Here is a 15,571-nt window from a genome sequence, read left to right on the forward strand (position 1 = left end):
TTTGGAAGAACCGTCACACGGAGAACCACCCGGGCATTATTGACGAACCCGCCGTACTAAAGTATGGACGGGCCGTAAATTTTGACCCGGTCCGGAAATTTTGACCGGCCCAGGTGGCGTGTTTTGGAAGAACCGTCACACGGAGAACCACCCGGGCATTATTGACGAACCCGCCGTACTACAGTAAGGAGGGGCCGTAAATTTTGACCCGGTCCGGAAATTTTGACCGGCCCAGGTGGCGTGTTTTGGAAGAACCGTCACACGGAGAACCACCCGGGCATTATTGACGAACCCGCCGTACTAAAGTATGGACGGGCCGTAAATTTTAACCCGGTCCGGAAATTTTGACCGGCCCAGATGGCGTATTTTGGAAGAACCGTCACACAGAGAACCACCCGGGCATTATTGACGAACCCGCCGTACTAAAGTATGGAGGGGCCGTAAATTTTGACCCGGTCCGGAAATTTTGACCGGCCCAGGTGGCGTGTTTTGGAAGAACCGTCACACAGAGAACCACCCGGGCATTATTGACGAACCCGCCGTACTAATGTATGGCGGGGGCGTAAATTTGGACCTGGTCCGGAAACTTTGACTGGTCCAGGTGGCGTGTTTTGGAAAAGCCGTCACGCAGAGAACCACCCGGGCATTATTGACGAACCCGCCGTACTAATGTATGGCGGGGGCGTAAATTTGGACCCGGTCCGGAAATTTGACCGGTCTAGGTGCCGTGTCTTGGAAGAACCGTCACACGGAAAACCATTTGGGCATTATAAGCGAACCCGCCGTACTTATCTAGAGTGAAACCGTATTTTGACCCAGTCCAAGAATTTTGACGGGTTTAGGTGGTGTGTTGGGTGAGCCGTTAACCGTCACGCTTAGAACCACCTGGTCAATATAGACGAAGCCACCGTTCTATTGTATGGGGGCGTAAATTTGGACCTGCCCCGGAAAGTTCGTTTTCGGTCCGGAACTTAGTTTCACGACGGAAAAATAAATCACGGGAACAACGTTTAACAAAACTGAAGAACTTTTGATATATCAAAACGGCGTTGAGAATTGTAAAAGGGAGAAGGTTCAACTTTTAAAATGTTTTTTTCCGGCAAGCTTTCAGTAGGCACTTGCTTGGTTCCCAAAATGCAGAAAGACCAAGCAGGCATAAACCTCGGCTGTATTTTAGAATCCAGCCGGCCCAATCGAGGCCAATCTACCTGCTGCTGAAACTTCTACGGCTGTGCCGTCGCCATCTCGAGACTGCTACTCACTGATGGGTCGAGACTCCGAAAAAACTGATAGTACTTGCGTGACACGGACCAGGAAATAAAGCAATTTTTATTTGTTCTGTTATTCAAATGAAAGACAGGTGCAACATTTTTGATGCATCTGGCGACGTCCGAATCGTTGCCAGCTGCAACAAGAATGTGACCAAACGCATCACGTTCACAAGCAAACCCGATGTCGCTATCACAAGGTATACAAGAACCTGAATTGGCGGTTTAATCTTGATCGGTGGTTGACCCACCACTAGAACCCGCAGCTCGACAGTTACAACAGTTCAAGCAGGTTTCCGATTTATTGCGCCTTTGGAGGCGGGCTTCAAACAAATTTGTGGCTGCCGATATGAAACTTACTTAAAGCCATTTATCACAATCACAGTATACCGTCACTAAAGATTAAAGGTAAATATTGCAACTTAGTATCCAATAATGCAACGTCCAAATTATGCAACGTAGAATCAAGCGATTGCAAAGTCAATCGTTCAATTGACTCCGATTAAGTTTATCTAAAGTTGCTGAGCGAAATCGACTCCGTCCTTACCGCCGAGTCGCCAGAATGGCATCATACCAAATTGTTCTGCAGAATTGAAGTGTGGATCGGCAGTCGATCCTTAATCTGGGTCCAGCCTTGACAAGCCCTTCGTAAAATTTTTTTGGTCATTTTAACAGATCTTTTACCGGCCATTTGATCTTGCTTTCACCGCTTTTCGGCAGGATCGGTTAACCAACTTAAAGATATTGAGGCACCACTGAACCACCAGTAAATTCGCGTCAGTGAGTATCTAAAGATTCGACCAGACAAAACTTAGAGCGATTCGTCAACAATTTTTGGAATACCCGTATCGTTTTAGTATCGAGCCGCAGGATGCAGATCCCTGCCAGGTTCCTCGAGCCAGAACTAAACTCTAGCAAAAGCTACACTCCGTTGAAAGGCCTATGGTGGTTGCTGGAGCTGCACAACATAATTATCTCACTCAAGAAAACGTGGCCGCAGCTCACAGCAGCAAAAAGCCGCCCGTCGGGATGTGCAAAACCTGGGTAACTGTGATACGACATCGAGAGACGGCTCTCCAGTCCAGCATGAAGACTCGAGTTGAAGCAGACCAGCTACAAATAACTGCAGACAAATGCCTTTAATAACTGGTAGATCAAAGATTCGAGAAGTTGTTTTCCTAAACTCGACCGGAGTAGACAAAAATCGTCTGAGCATTGACACATGAGATCTACAAATGGCCGACGCCAACAACCGCAATAATTTACATGGAGCTGAAGCCTCCACACAGACAAAACCGAAAACAGAAAGAATGGCTTGCAAACCGTACCAGCTGCACCTATGGGGTGCCCCAGCCTATCCCGATACCAAAACCCCAGAGGCAATGGAGAAAAAAAGAAATTGAAGCATATCACACGGCTATCTCTGCTCCCCCCCAACACCCTAAAAGGAAGAAGCCATCAGGCGGGAAGACAGGCAAGAGTCCTCCACATGGAGTTTATGGAGTATGGGATCCCTGTACCACATGGCTTTGAAATTCCGCGCTTAGATTTAAACAGGCCTACCTGCCGGTCCATGGAATACCCGCACCCATCTGGAAAACAAGATACCAGCATCGTGCAGAACATGTGGCAAAGAGGCATCTCATGAAAACGAGGGCCCTAAAAAAATTTGCCACCAATGACGAGCCCTTATGCGCGGAAATTACGGTTCAACAGCCGGAATGAGGGGAAAGGAATAAATGCAACCCCCTTGGACGGCTCCGACTATCCCTGCTTAACGGTAGAATGCCAGATTTGGCACTGCGATACGGATATCGTTCAAAGCATCCGTTACCTGAAGTGACGGCAAGTCGTCGTTCCCATTCCCACGGACAAGGTTGAAAAGAAAAAGGCCTACCCGGGAGACCCTTGGTATGCTAACCAGGATAGTTACCTAAGTCTACAGCCTGCCGGCTAAGGGTGGGTAACCGACACTATCGGCGATTGATTACGGGTTGCGAAGCCACTGTGCCACCGAATAGGGCACGAAAAGACCACCGCAGCCAGATAGCCCCGCCGCTAAGCGCAAAAAATTGAGTGTCAAATATTCACTATATGCTTTGTCAAATGCAAACCGCCATTTTCAAACAAATTCTCGCGTATCTGCTCCTGCTTTTATTCATCACCGGAACCGAATTTCGTTGTTTCAAATCTTCCGCATGCCAGTATGCGCAAGAAAATCAAGAGCCACTGTTGTTTAACTGCAGTGGCTCTGACATCCCAAAATCATGGACTCGAATGGGTTTTGGAAAAGTTGGCTTTGCATTCATTTATTCGTTGTTTAACTGCCAGTTACTTTATCGTTTTCCGTCGTAAGTAGTACCTTATCGGTTATTACCATAATTACTATATCATTTTCCGCCACCACTTACCCTTGTTTTTTCGCTGTTACTTGATTAACCACTTTTTGTTACTTGAATCATACATTTACATTTAACTGCCTTAAGCCTGCGCTTTCCGCGAAGTGAAGGCCAACTACTCTCCTTATCTCTTGCAGTCTCAGCAGAAATGCATCCCACTGAGTGGAATAGTGTTTCTTCTATATTGTATTTGAAATAAGGATATGTTTTATTCTCGTTTCATTTTTTCGCTTCGCGACTCTTTTTGCTCTTTCGGGACCATCCCTTACGCGCCAGGTGTAGCACTGTTTATTGGCTGGTTGCGGCCGTCAAGTTGAAGAACTGGCTCAAAATCCTAAAACATGCCGGTCAGCACTCCCTGTGACCATGATGCTTCTGGCTGCTATCCTAAGGCCGGTTTGCGCTAAGCCAGCTGTGCTTAACGATTTTTCTCTGTGCTCCGACTGCCCACTACCCCTTTGGAGCTAAGCGCGTTATGTCAGACTGCCAACCCGCTCTCGACTGCCTACTCTTTCCTGCGTGCAAAAACCGGCTTTGCTATTCTCCAAAACATTCCATTCGGCCGACCGCACTCAGAAACAAAATCTCAATGTTATAAGTCCCGTCGCCGCTAAGTTACCTGTCAGTACTGTTGGTCGTGTCCGTGGACGTCGATGTCGTATCAGTGGGCTGACCTCACTAAGCCGGCTATGACCCGGTGTGACCCGGTAGCCTGAACATGTTTTATTTGAAAAATAGTTAACGCTACTTCTGCACAGACAGACATCTGCTTAATAATCGCTTTTTGTCTATAACAAACAGACAAGTTTGCGGGTTGCCAGAATTGTATGAGATCATTTATCGGGTTTTGCTGTGGGTTCTTATTAGAAATTTACAGCAGACTTCATTACCCAATAAAAGGATGTACCCTTCTATACCCTATTTATACCCAATAAAAGGATGTACAAACAAATACGGTCGTCTTATCCTGACAGTCGGTGCCAGGACCGACATAGTATAGGACGTCTGACGTAAAAGCTTACCGATATGTCCCAGCATATGATGCAGCTGGGAACGGTAAGACAGACCCCCGCATGTTTACTGTTGTTGGTGTTTTATTCAAAGAAGTTTTTGCACAAAAAAGTCTTACACGCTCGCTCGCTTGCACTAAGGGCGGTTACGACCTTCTATACTAGTGTACTTGAATCTGATAAAATTATTTTTATTAAGTGCCAAAAAATGACAGTTCGTTACAGTTCGTCGTACCTTACATCAACCGCTGTGGCGCTCGATAGTGCAATGCGACCAGTGGCGCGTACCCACACGAAAGTGATGCGGTCAGAATGCGAACGTGCGCATTCTGGATTCGTTTATTCTGCACGATTTCTGAAACTAACGACTTTTAAAAAATCTATGCTATATTTTTCTCCTTCAATTAAAAGCCCAGTTGGCTGAAATTCAATGGTCGAAGTCGATCGGATTTCGCGCCAGCTCCGTTGGAAAATTGAACGTTCTGCAAAGTGCTGTTAAAATGTGCGCAAGCGATGAAGCGTCCGTATCTGAGCGCATACCTGGGATGCGATTTAGAGACGACCAACTAACTACATAATAGCAACACTCGAATATGCGCAAAGTTTAATTGGAAATATACGGAAACACGACCAAATCAGCATAGTTTTTCCGCATCACTTTCATGCGGGGTACTTAACAAATCGATCATACACACGAAACTCTTGTGTGGCTGTTGTTCGAATCCAGGCACAAACTCCCGTGTGCCAAAATTCTTGTCCTGTTACAACACATACAATGTTCCGGACTCAGCAATTCGTCGGAGGAAGCTAATTAAGGCAAGAGAAAAACCACAGCCATATTGGGCTGCCACTGCTTTATTCAACTTGTTCTAAAAACGGTTTGGTTAATTGTACAACCTCCATGTTACCAGACTACATTTACAGTTTCTACACAATTATAAGACCTTGAGAGTCTGCAAGACTATTATGTGCCAAGAAGTACTCTTGTCATGAGCAAAAGATCATAATTCAGGAATACCGTGTTTGCTATGCTGAACGCAAGGATGGGCACCGGGTTTGTTGCGTTTCGACACTGACCATCATTATCAGTGGAAAATTATCAGACAAACGCCACCACAATACCACATTTTTTGCGTCGCATGTTGATGATTAATGCCCCATAATAACAATTTCAGCTACATTGCTACAGTATGCAACACAGCTCCACCCTTCTGTACTGCGATGGCGATGGCACAAGCCAGGAGTGATGGCTGGACTTGGGAAGTACCGTGCATGATCATTTCGTAAACATTTGTTGCACGGTGTGTAGTACTGTGTACAAGTTCATACTACGTACATACATGCAAACCATCCACCCATTAAATCGTAATAAAACAAGACCGCTATAGTTACTGGTTGAATTGCTAATCTGATGTTAATCATATGCAAAATGGTATGGCGGCTGCATAGTCACACGGTTACTGTACACATTGCCTATCGTTTCTATGTGCGATATCAAGGCATTACGAAAATCAAACGCATAAAGATGACATACACAGGCCTTTGCATATTACTAGGGCAGTATTCCTTCTACATTTTGATCTTGACACGCGCTTTTGATCCTGTTCTGGTAGTTCTCCAGGACAACACCACGGGCCCCGAACGCGATTTTTTCAGGTTTGCGATGCCAAGATGTCGTTGAAAAACTTCAAACCTACTTCACTTTCTTTAGGCAAACTGCCGAGAGAAAAAACCTGGTCATATGCATGATTTTGGACCTTTTTTTAAATTTTATTTTAAGCGAGACACTAAATCACATATATGTGCATATATACGGCATATTTCCTTGAAAAGCTTTACAAATGGAGAAGAGCCCTCATAGTGCGTAAGGCTGTAGGGGTTGGAGTTCATAACTGTATGCGACAGTGGTCTGCATGCTCCGTGTTAAAGTTAACAGCTGTCCAGAATGCACAGGATGGTTTCCAACAAGCATCACGGAATGCAGCGATAAGTAACGAAATGTAATGATAAAGTGAAGCAAATGGAAGGAGATGGGCGCTGAATAAAACATCATTAAAATAAGCCAAAAAATCTACCACGCCGACCGCTGCTCTCTTGCCCAAACCGCGGTGGAGCCGGTTCCCGAGGCGGAGAGCCAGGCAACCATGGATAGCTGGGACGTCGTCCCCGCGGGACTAAGTCTCTAGGTTCCATCTCCGCGGCATTTCGACCAGACGACCGCCCTTGGAAATTATCGAAAGCATCGAAGCACTTCTGTACCAGGTTCCGTTTCGGCGGCGATCGAGGCGAGTACTTGGGAGTGTAAAAGACCTCCTGATGCTGCGACTCCTGCCCGCGCGTATCCTGTACGATCTCCACTAACTCCCGAATTTTTTGTCCATTGAGCGGCGAATTTTTTGTCCATTGAGCGGCAGCCGATACAACGAGCGCATAGCCATCGTGATTTCCTCGGCGGTGATTGGCTGTTCATGGTTACCCGCCTGCATCGCTTCTTCCAGGATTTTCCGCTCTTCTTGGTACGCGTTTAGCATATTCTGATAGTTCTCCAGGACAGCGCGACTGGCACCGACCGCAATTTTTTCGCGCTCCGCCGAAATCAGGTAACGGAGGTACTCTTCCATGGCGTCATTGTACGGCAGCATAGCGTTCTCCTTCAGGAAGTAGCCAAAACGCACCGACACTCTGCGGATTTCTTTTTCTTCAGATTTCAGGTCATTCTTGCGTTTTTCGATGTCCAGAAGCATAGTCTGAACGGCGGCAATCTGGCCGTTCTTCTGCTGGAGCATCCGCCGCACGTTTTCGTCAACTGTACGCTTTTCCACTTCGTGCACTTCGTAGGTAATATGCATATGCTTCTCCCAAATGCATCCGCAATGTTCACAACTGACACCACCGCTTCGCTGCATTGCCGAACATTTCTGTAACTCCGGTTGCGGATACTGATTGACAGTGACACCCTCAAGAAAACAGTGATCGTGGCACCAAGTCACATAATTCGCCTTGTTACCCACCATTTTAATGCACTTCTCCGCAATACACACGGTTCTTGGGAACCCCAGCTGTGTTGCTTCTAAATCGACGATTGGAACGAAGAGCTTTTCTTTCAACGCTTCTCGGCTGCTGGCAAACGCTCGTATCTCGGCTGCTTTATCGTCGGCCAACTGCAAGTTCAGTTGGATATTTTTCGTAATATGTGTCAACGGTTCGGTAAAGGAGAGAATTAGGCGTCGAGCTTCGTTTAAAGAGATCGTATTACGCAGCGCATGGGGTGTTCGAGTCATGACAAACTTCAGTAATCGCTCTGTCTCTTCCACCGACTTTTCCCAGCTCTTCATAAAGTTTTCTTCATCTGTTTGCGAAAAGGTCACGCCCTGCTTCAGGGCCGCCATGAAGCGTACCGCTTCGCTATCCACACAGTAAATTGTCGCGCTGCTCAGTTCGATATCCACTCCGTTAGATTCCTTAATTCGCTTCTTCAAAATCGGAAACGTATCACCCGGACGGTAGAACGTCGATCGTGCGTTGGTAAACACAAAAGCGATATTGTGGCATGCATCACGGTGCAGATGCGTCAGCAGCTCCTTGATGCAGAAACGAAACATAATGTTCAAGCGCGAATTATTGGGTTTCAGAAGAATGCAGATGCCGTTGATTTTGTCGTAATTTGCTAGATGCTGCATGATGAACTGGAAGTTCTTTTTATCCTGTTCGGTGCCCCGGGTGTCGCCAATGCCGGGCGTGTCAATTAGGCGGACAATTGTGTGACCTTTCTTAAAGACATAACTGCGTGGCATCTGAGTGGCGGACTGGCCCAAAACGCTTTCTTCGTTGCTGCTCGAGCCCATTGTGACGACCTGCTCTTCAAAATGTTCGTTGAGTGTGGTGAAATGGGCGGGAATCAGATACACCGGTTCGGCGAGGGCGTCGTCCAGATTTGAATATGTTAAGAAGTTAGCAAAGCCATTGATGAACGTAGATTTGCCAACCCCCGTTTCGCCTACAGTACAGCAGAGTGGTTCTATAATTTTATTTTATTTTCTATATTTTCTGTTCTATAACTGGGTCAGATTAATCATTTAAGTACAAAAAGCTTAAAAAGAATTAAAACCGGAGGACGATAACCAGCGCAAGACCGATGCATACCTAGAATCAGAATGTTGATTTCGTCAAAAGGCTGTATATCCAGCAGCAACCTGTCCATGACCGCCGGCGGAAATCCGATGTGCTCGTTCCCATGCACCTTTTCCCCGCAATGAAATACAAAAGCTCTTGCGGGAGCTTTACCACAGTTGCAATAGAAGAATCCATCGAATCCGTATTCCAGACCTTGAGCACACCCTGCACATCTCCACCGGCGATTTTCGGCTGAGCAACCATGCATTTCTCGCGATCCCGGACAAGGTATCTCTACATCTCCGCGGTTTTTTGGTTTCTGCCCTTGTTCGGGAGTTTTTAGAGGTTTTGCGGTGGCTTCTGGAGGTTCTTGAGTTTCCTGCATAATGACTTCACCAACTAGCTCTCCGTAGCGGTAACACCAAACGGCAGTCTTTGTCGGGGACAGGCGTGGCGGATTACGCATTTGTGGATCTACAAATATGAACAGCGCGTTTTGGTGGTCCGGACTGTCACTGAGCCCCAGGAAGCTTTGCAAAGATTCATTCCACTTCGACGGACTGTCGATGCGATCACGGTCATCATTGTGAAAAATGTACGTAACGGAAGCGCTTTTGATCGCTACTGAAAGGTCATCGGTTATTTCTCCAACAGGAAATACATTTTTCTCTTTAAGCATCGCGACTATGCTTGCTTTTCCGGGAGTTAATTCTTGCCCTTGTATCCGTTCTGCGCCTGCATCTTCTGATTCAGTAGCCGTACTTTTGAAGATTTTGTGTAACTTTGCCTCAGTCTGGGAAACACTTGCTCTGGGCTTTGATAGTGGCAACTCTTTCATTTTTTTATTTGCATGTTCAATTTTTGCTTCGGAAAGTTCTTGCGTAACTTCAGTAACCGAAGGTACCGATACTTCAGGCTCGGCAGCTGCGGCCGTTGAAGATTCCGATTCCTCGTTTGCGTAAAAGGTGATACAGCTCGAAAGAGGCGTACTGGGCGTGGCGACCGTTGTGCTTTGGGAATGCTGGGTGGATATTTCCTTTTCCTCGTCAGCTCTTTCAGTCTGAAAATCAACCTCACCTTTGAGTTCCCACAGATTCTCGGAAACGGGGTGAGTGCGACGGCATTGATCCGCTTTCAGAGATTGTTCTGTCATAAACCCATCTGGTTCAGCCTGCAAATGTTGATATTTTTTTGTAAGAGCATAGATATGAAGATTATGTAATTCTTATTATAGACCAGGGATTTAGTATCAGTGCGTTAATCTAAATGTTGTAATCAATATCTGTACCTGAAGAAGGGCTGTGGGATTTTCATCCTGTGGCAGATCATCCACAATTTCAAACTCCGAAGCAGACGAATCACTGCGTTCACGGCTCACTTCCATTTTGACCTTTAAATTAGTCAACTTTGGACAAAAACGGATTTGTATATATAGGACAAGTGAATAAACTATTGTTTTGACAAGGAAACTGCGTTTCCTTAGTCCTAGAGAAAGTTCTAAAATCGCTGAACCTGTCAAATGTATGCACGCGTAGTAAGTACTACGTAGTAACTAGTAGGCTCATTTGGAGAACACCGGCTATAGTGTCAGGATTGCAACTGACAGTGCGACAACATCGCGTTGCATTTACTTGATATAGTGGCGTAAAAGAAAACTCGTTTCACGATGACAAATTATGAGATCACAGCGTGGATTATTTTGTGCTTTCGGCTTTCCAGTTGCACCTCTTTTGACGCTGCATGTTCTTGCCGTTAGTCATCAAATCATCATCATTACGTACTTGCAGTTTAAGCGTAAACTAGAGATTAATGATACAGTGATTAATATTTAGTTTTGGCTTCGGAAACGCTAACAAAAATTCCAAAATGTAAATAGACTATTTCTGCAAATTAAGATTTGGAGCCGGTTAAAAGAGTTTTATAAACTCGTATTTCCATTTACAGTGCGTGAATTTGAAGACGAAAGTATAAATTACTACAGCACTCTAGGTGTACATACAAGATATACCATTGTCTACTATATTAAAATTATTCAGAAGTCGAAGGAGGACCAGCTCCTGAAATTAAAATATAAAATTAATATTACTGAAAATTTTACTTCATAAAATCTCCGAATATGGTAACACTAGTGCATAACCCCGTAAACATTTCAAGAAATTCTCATGCATTTTGATTTATCCGAGCCTTGACGCATTGCTGATCGTGCTTATTTATGGGCTCCATGGACGGTTTGAAGTGAACGCAAGTGGAACTAAATAAGAGGTGTGCTGACCGTTGCGCAAAATTCAGGAGGTAACCTTAAACGGCGTTCTGCTTATGACCATCACAATTTTCTGAATCCAATGCAAAGTCCAGGCAGTTTGTTATTATCTTAGTTCCTGCAGCAGTGAGTGTAGCTGCATAAGATGCCACTCCCGCCTTGACAGCAGCATGGCAAAGGAAATGATGACTTCTGTAATCGGCTTTTCGCAACAACTGTCGCTTTTCATTGTCGAAAAATGGGAAACGCATAAAATCTTTAAGACTTTAGTGAGTTGTTTTTTTTTTGTAAAAATATGGTGTACGAGGCATTCTGTATCCAACATTAGCAAATTGATCTTGCACGTGACATGCAGTAGTAGTGTGTATGCCAGTATAATGCATCATTAGATGTTATTCATATCGTTCTAAAAACGTGATCTTGTTGAACAGGATCATGCAAAATTCTGTAAGTGCTTGGTTAACAAGCGCGTATAAAGTAAAGTACAGCATAAAAAGGCGGCATGTTGTTGTGTGGTTCGCTTCCCCCAGCTTTGGCTGTGTACTGCCATCCATCGAAGATCCCCAGTGGTTCTTTACCTTCCATATGTATATTACTACTAAATCGGTAAACCGCGTCGTTATTAAAGGTGACGAACCGGCCGCCATTCTCTACGGCGTGCCAGTGACTAGGCATTTCCTGAATAGTTAATTCATGCGTCTCTTCGCCTCCTGTGGCGCACAAAGGATGTGCAGTTGTGCGGCCCAGCGGGAAACGCCCTGATAAGTTCGGCAAAACTCCTGAAGGAAAAAGTTTAGCCAGTTGCGGAAAATCTTCGGTGGAGAATGTCTCTCCCTCACACCGCATCCAGCAACGCGGCAATGTCTGCGCGGTCTCCGTGGCGAACGCAACAATTGATCCGATAGGTGGCGCATTGTTGTTATCGTTACTGATGAGCATATTGAACTTCTGCAAAGTATTATTTGTTGAATCGAGGAGAATCTGTAGCCTAGCCAACGATGCAGAAGAGACCGCTGTGCTGCCCGCTGCGGGTGTGGCTGTGATCTTTTTCTCCAAATCTTTGCTATAAATGCGCAATTCGCGCACTTCTTTCGCCACAGTACTGCAGTTATTCTTTATATCTTGGAGCTCTTCTGTTACATCCTGTTCTTCAGTCTTTGTGCGCAGCGTCTGAATGTCCTTGCTCAACTTTTTGATCTCGTCTTCCAGTTGGCTAATGCGGCTGGCTTGTTGCGATACTTTGGCTGTCAGATCTCAAATTAAAATAGCTAGTAAATATTCTATGTGGATATTGGATTTTTCCAACAGCACGCTACAAGTTACACTTTCATCATCTGGCGAATAATGAGGAGAGGATACCGGTTGTGGAAAAATCTGACGATTTACGATAGCTTAGTTATATGAGTGAAAATACTTGATACAAACTAAAACTCAAATAATTGTACGCATACAAAAGCGAAAGTGTCTCAAAGCAAAAGTGCAAAAGCGTCTCCTGCGGCAACTGAATTGTGCAGAGTACAAGACATCTAAAGTCTAAACATACTGTACTACGAGTATATTCTTGTTTTCTACCTTGCAAACCACTTCCGGTGGCGGTCGAACAACGAAAACACTTCTGAATTCTGACCACATCCAGTGTGCTTAGATTTTCGTTCTGGCCAACTTTTGCCCGTTTGACTTTCGGAACGATGGTAGGCGTGCTGTTGTCCTTGGCAAAAGCGTTGTATGCATAGTGCATTACCGACTCGTAATCATACGGTAATCCGTACGTTATTCCCGTATCATACTTTTGGAACTGCTCTCGATTATCTACAGTTTAAATCAAACATAGCAACTCCGGAAGAAGAATTGGATAACTTTGCTTTCGACGCTGCAAAATTTGTTAGGTAGCAATCTGGCTCGAAACAACGAGAGCCAAAGTATGAGAAAAGCACCAGTTTTGACTTCTATATTATCTCACCCGAGATGCCATTTTGTACTGCATACTGTACGTATTGATATTGATACTTTACGTTGAGTACATTATTATCACCGATAAAACCCTGTTCACATAACCCTTTAGGATGTACTACTATGCATGTATACGCCTTGTTGGTTACCCTCGCTGATGTTATCCCAAATGATTGTCACATAATTATCGCGGTCGGAGCGTGATTGTTCATGGAGAAAGCCCATCGTGTGCATAAGTTCATGTTGAACATCGCCGTGATGCTGCATGCATGCTTGTGAGAGCCAAACCTGCTGCCGGCTTCCAGTTCGTCCAATACTAGACATGCACCTAACAATAAAACCCAAGCATCGAAGGTTATAGCTTTCTTACAATATGATACTTACTAAGTCTTAGGATTATATTCAATGCGGCAAACAACGAGCAAAGCTTACTGAATGCCTCTTTGAAAAACGATGTAGTCTTCTTCCGTGGATCGGCGAACAAATTTGATACAGTTGTTGGTCAGCTGGCTGATAAGTGCCATGGACTGCACCACGAAGGCGGTTTCTTTTGTACCTGCAAATCAAAGCACACCAAAAATTTATTACTCTGTCAGCTCTATGGCACAAGTTTTGCGTACTGAATGTCGCAAATTGTTTCCGTGTGAATTCGTACGGTATGGTATTGTTGGGCCACAAAAGTTTCGTATCGTCTACAGCGTTGGCGGCTCCTTTCGGCGTCTTTTGGTAATGAATGCACAGAAACTGTTAATACTATTTTGCGTAATAATGGACAGGTAAGGTTACGTACTAATGAGCAAAACTACCCTTAATTCTGCAGACTCGTAAGAGTAAACGCTTCCTTGCAATCTCCTTACTTGTTCCGGTTTTTCGAAGCCGACCATGTCTCCCTCCATCATGTCGCTATCATAACGTCCTTGGTGCTCTTCGCTATTTTCTAGCATATCCGGATGGATGTAATCCCTCCAGTCTGTTGACGGAGCGACCAGATATAAGACAAGAGTGATGGTGCAACGAGTGTTCTACCAGTATAGCAAACTAGCGTTTGTACCTTACTTTGGATTAAACCGTATGCTGTGCTACAATGACACAGGAAGAAAAGTAAAGGAAAAACTGTCGACGTTGTCGGCATAATTGCAGTGTTCCTAGCTCCTAATTAACAAGACCTTGTAATTAATGCTGTGAGTACCAGTTTAAATACAGAAAGTAGCTAAATTATCACTACTTTGGTCTCTGAATAATTTGGTCTCTCAAATTACTACTTTGGTCTCTGTGTATTACAGAGTTTTTTGACTATGGCTCCCGGTCATAAAATTATGGGCTGCAGCTGACGACATCAGGAAGATAAATTACATTAAAAAACTGTATATTGACGAAAAATTAACACCCCGTAGTATGCCTGAGGCACATCGTTTTTGAAACCTGATTTATCTGATCACGCCTTTACAGCCAAAAAAGTTAATTTCGCAAATGTTTTCCACCGTTCAGACGAGGAGACAGCAATTCCCATCTCGCACATTACCTGGAAGGAGCAAAACCAGACATGGCTGCAATTCTGCAGTGCCATTGCCATAAAGGAGTCATCATCACGCCGGTGTGAAAATCGTAATTGTCGACTTAAAAGTTTAACGAGGTCTGTGGTGTTCGAAAAATTAAATTCGTTGTGCGCGATATTGCAAGCAATCTTGTGACAAACTTGTAATGCGTGTATGGTGTCAAACTAATAAAAGAAAAAAAAACATGACTTCTGTTCGCTCATCTGAGCTGGGCAGGTCCTCGAGGCGATATGTACTTGCACCTATTCTGAAACCAACGAAGGGGCAATAACACTGTCACAATTGCAATACGAATCGTTTATTTGCTTACTTAATATAAACCTCGCCAGTGAATAGGGATTAGGGAAGCTAAGTAGTTATGCGGGTAAGTAAGTGAACGTCCTAATTGTAGTTGTAATTTGTGGTTAAATTTTAATGAGGCCCATTTAAATTCGGCAATACGTTTCTGTATCGGGAAAAGCGCCTTTAATACTGTAGTACCAGACTATGTACCAGTATACTGATTACTGCATGATGTATTATATACTGTACATTACTTACTTTATGGGATTCCGTCCCAACCGTTGCAGTCAGCCACTGCATTGTGTTATTAGCAACTGCGGAACACTCAGAATGTGTTCCATAGTTTAATTTGAGTTGGAATATGGATCTGTCACTTATGCATTTCCACTGCAGTTTCTGATAGCTTTGTGATATCGCATTCCAGAACATAAATGCAGTTCAGTTTTTCGTCCGCTACAGATAATTTGTGGCCAAGATTTTCTCAGATCAGCTTAATTTTTTTTAGCAATTGCGAAAATAACCATGAGTTCGAAGCCGAGCCATGGTATCAATCATTAATGCAACCACTAAGATAGAGTAATCACTTGTTTTTCTTGATTTCAAGCCAGAGATTTACTCATTGCACAGTAACTTTCCTGAATGCATTTGTTATGTTAACGTTCAAAAATCAAGGTTTTCATAAACACTGTGAAGCACTTACTACATAAAAGGATTATTGCGTGTCATTTAAAAT

General features: G+C 44.4%; 2 protein-coding genes across 6 annotated transcripts; both read right to left on the bottom strand.

Annotated features, from left to right (window-relative positions):
• Positions 1–7,034: 7,034 nt before the first annotated feature.
• Positions 7,035–10,374, bottom strand: LOC129590576 (uncharacterized). Its single transcript, XM_055485878.1, has 3 exons — positions 10,079–10,374; positions 8,821–9,961; positions 7,035–8,674 (listed from the first exon to the last, which is right to left on the bottom strand). Exons 1-3 carry the CDS (start codon positions 10,172–10,174, stop codon positions 7,035–7,037), a joined length of 2,877 nt encoding a protein of 958 aa, XP_055341853.1. The 5' UTR covers positions 10,175–10,374.
• A 983-nt stretch (positions 10,375–11,357) lies between these two features.
• Positions 11,358–15,504, bottom strand: LOC129590522 (zinc metalloproteinase nas-14-like). Of its 5 annotated transcripts, none has more exons than XM_055485795.1 (7): positions 15,097–15,504; positions 13,858–13,970; positions 13,621–13,744; positions 13,433–13,556; positions 13,150–13,328; positions 12,623–12,859; positions 11,358–12,303 (listed from the first exon to the last, which is right to left on the bottom strand). In XM_055485795.1, exons 2-7 carry the CDS (start codon positions 13,942–13,944, stop codon positions 11,510–11,512), a joined length of 1,545 nt encoding a protein of 514 aa, XP_055341770.1. In that variant the 5' UTR covers positions 13,945–13,970; positions 15,097–15,504; the 3' UTR covers positions 11,358–11,509. The 5 variants fall into 5 exon arrangements, with proteins under 5 accessions (XP_055341770.1, XP_055341769.1, XP_055341768.1 ...); XM_055485794.1 differs by lacking the exon at positions 15,097–15,504 and adding an exon at positions 14,057–14,285 and having other exon boundaries at positions 13,621–13,720; XM_055485793.1 differs by lacking the exon at positions 15,097–15,504 and adding an exon at positions 14,057–14,285 and having other exon boundaries at positions 11,358–12,294.
• Between the last annotated feature and the right edge of the window lie 67 nt (positions 15,505–15,571).

This window comes from Paramacrobiotus metropolitanus, unplaced genomic scaffold (genome assembly GCF_019649055.1).
Source record: "Paramacrobiotus metropolitanus isolate TYO unplaced genomic scaffold, Prichtersi_v1.0 Parri_scaffold0000040, whole genome shotgun sequence".
Taxonomy (NCBI): domain Eukaryota; kingdom Metazoa; phylum Tardigrada; class Eutardigrada; order Parachela; family Macrobiotidae; genus Paramacrobiotus; species Paramacrobiotus metropolitanus.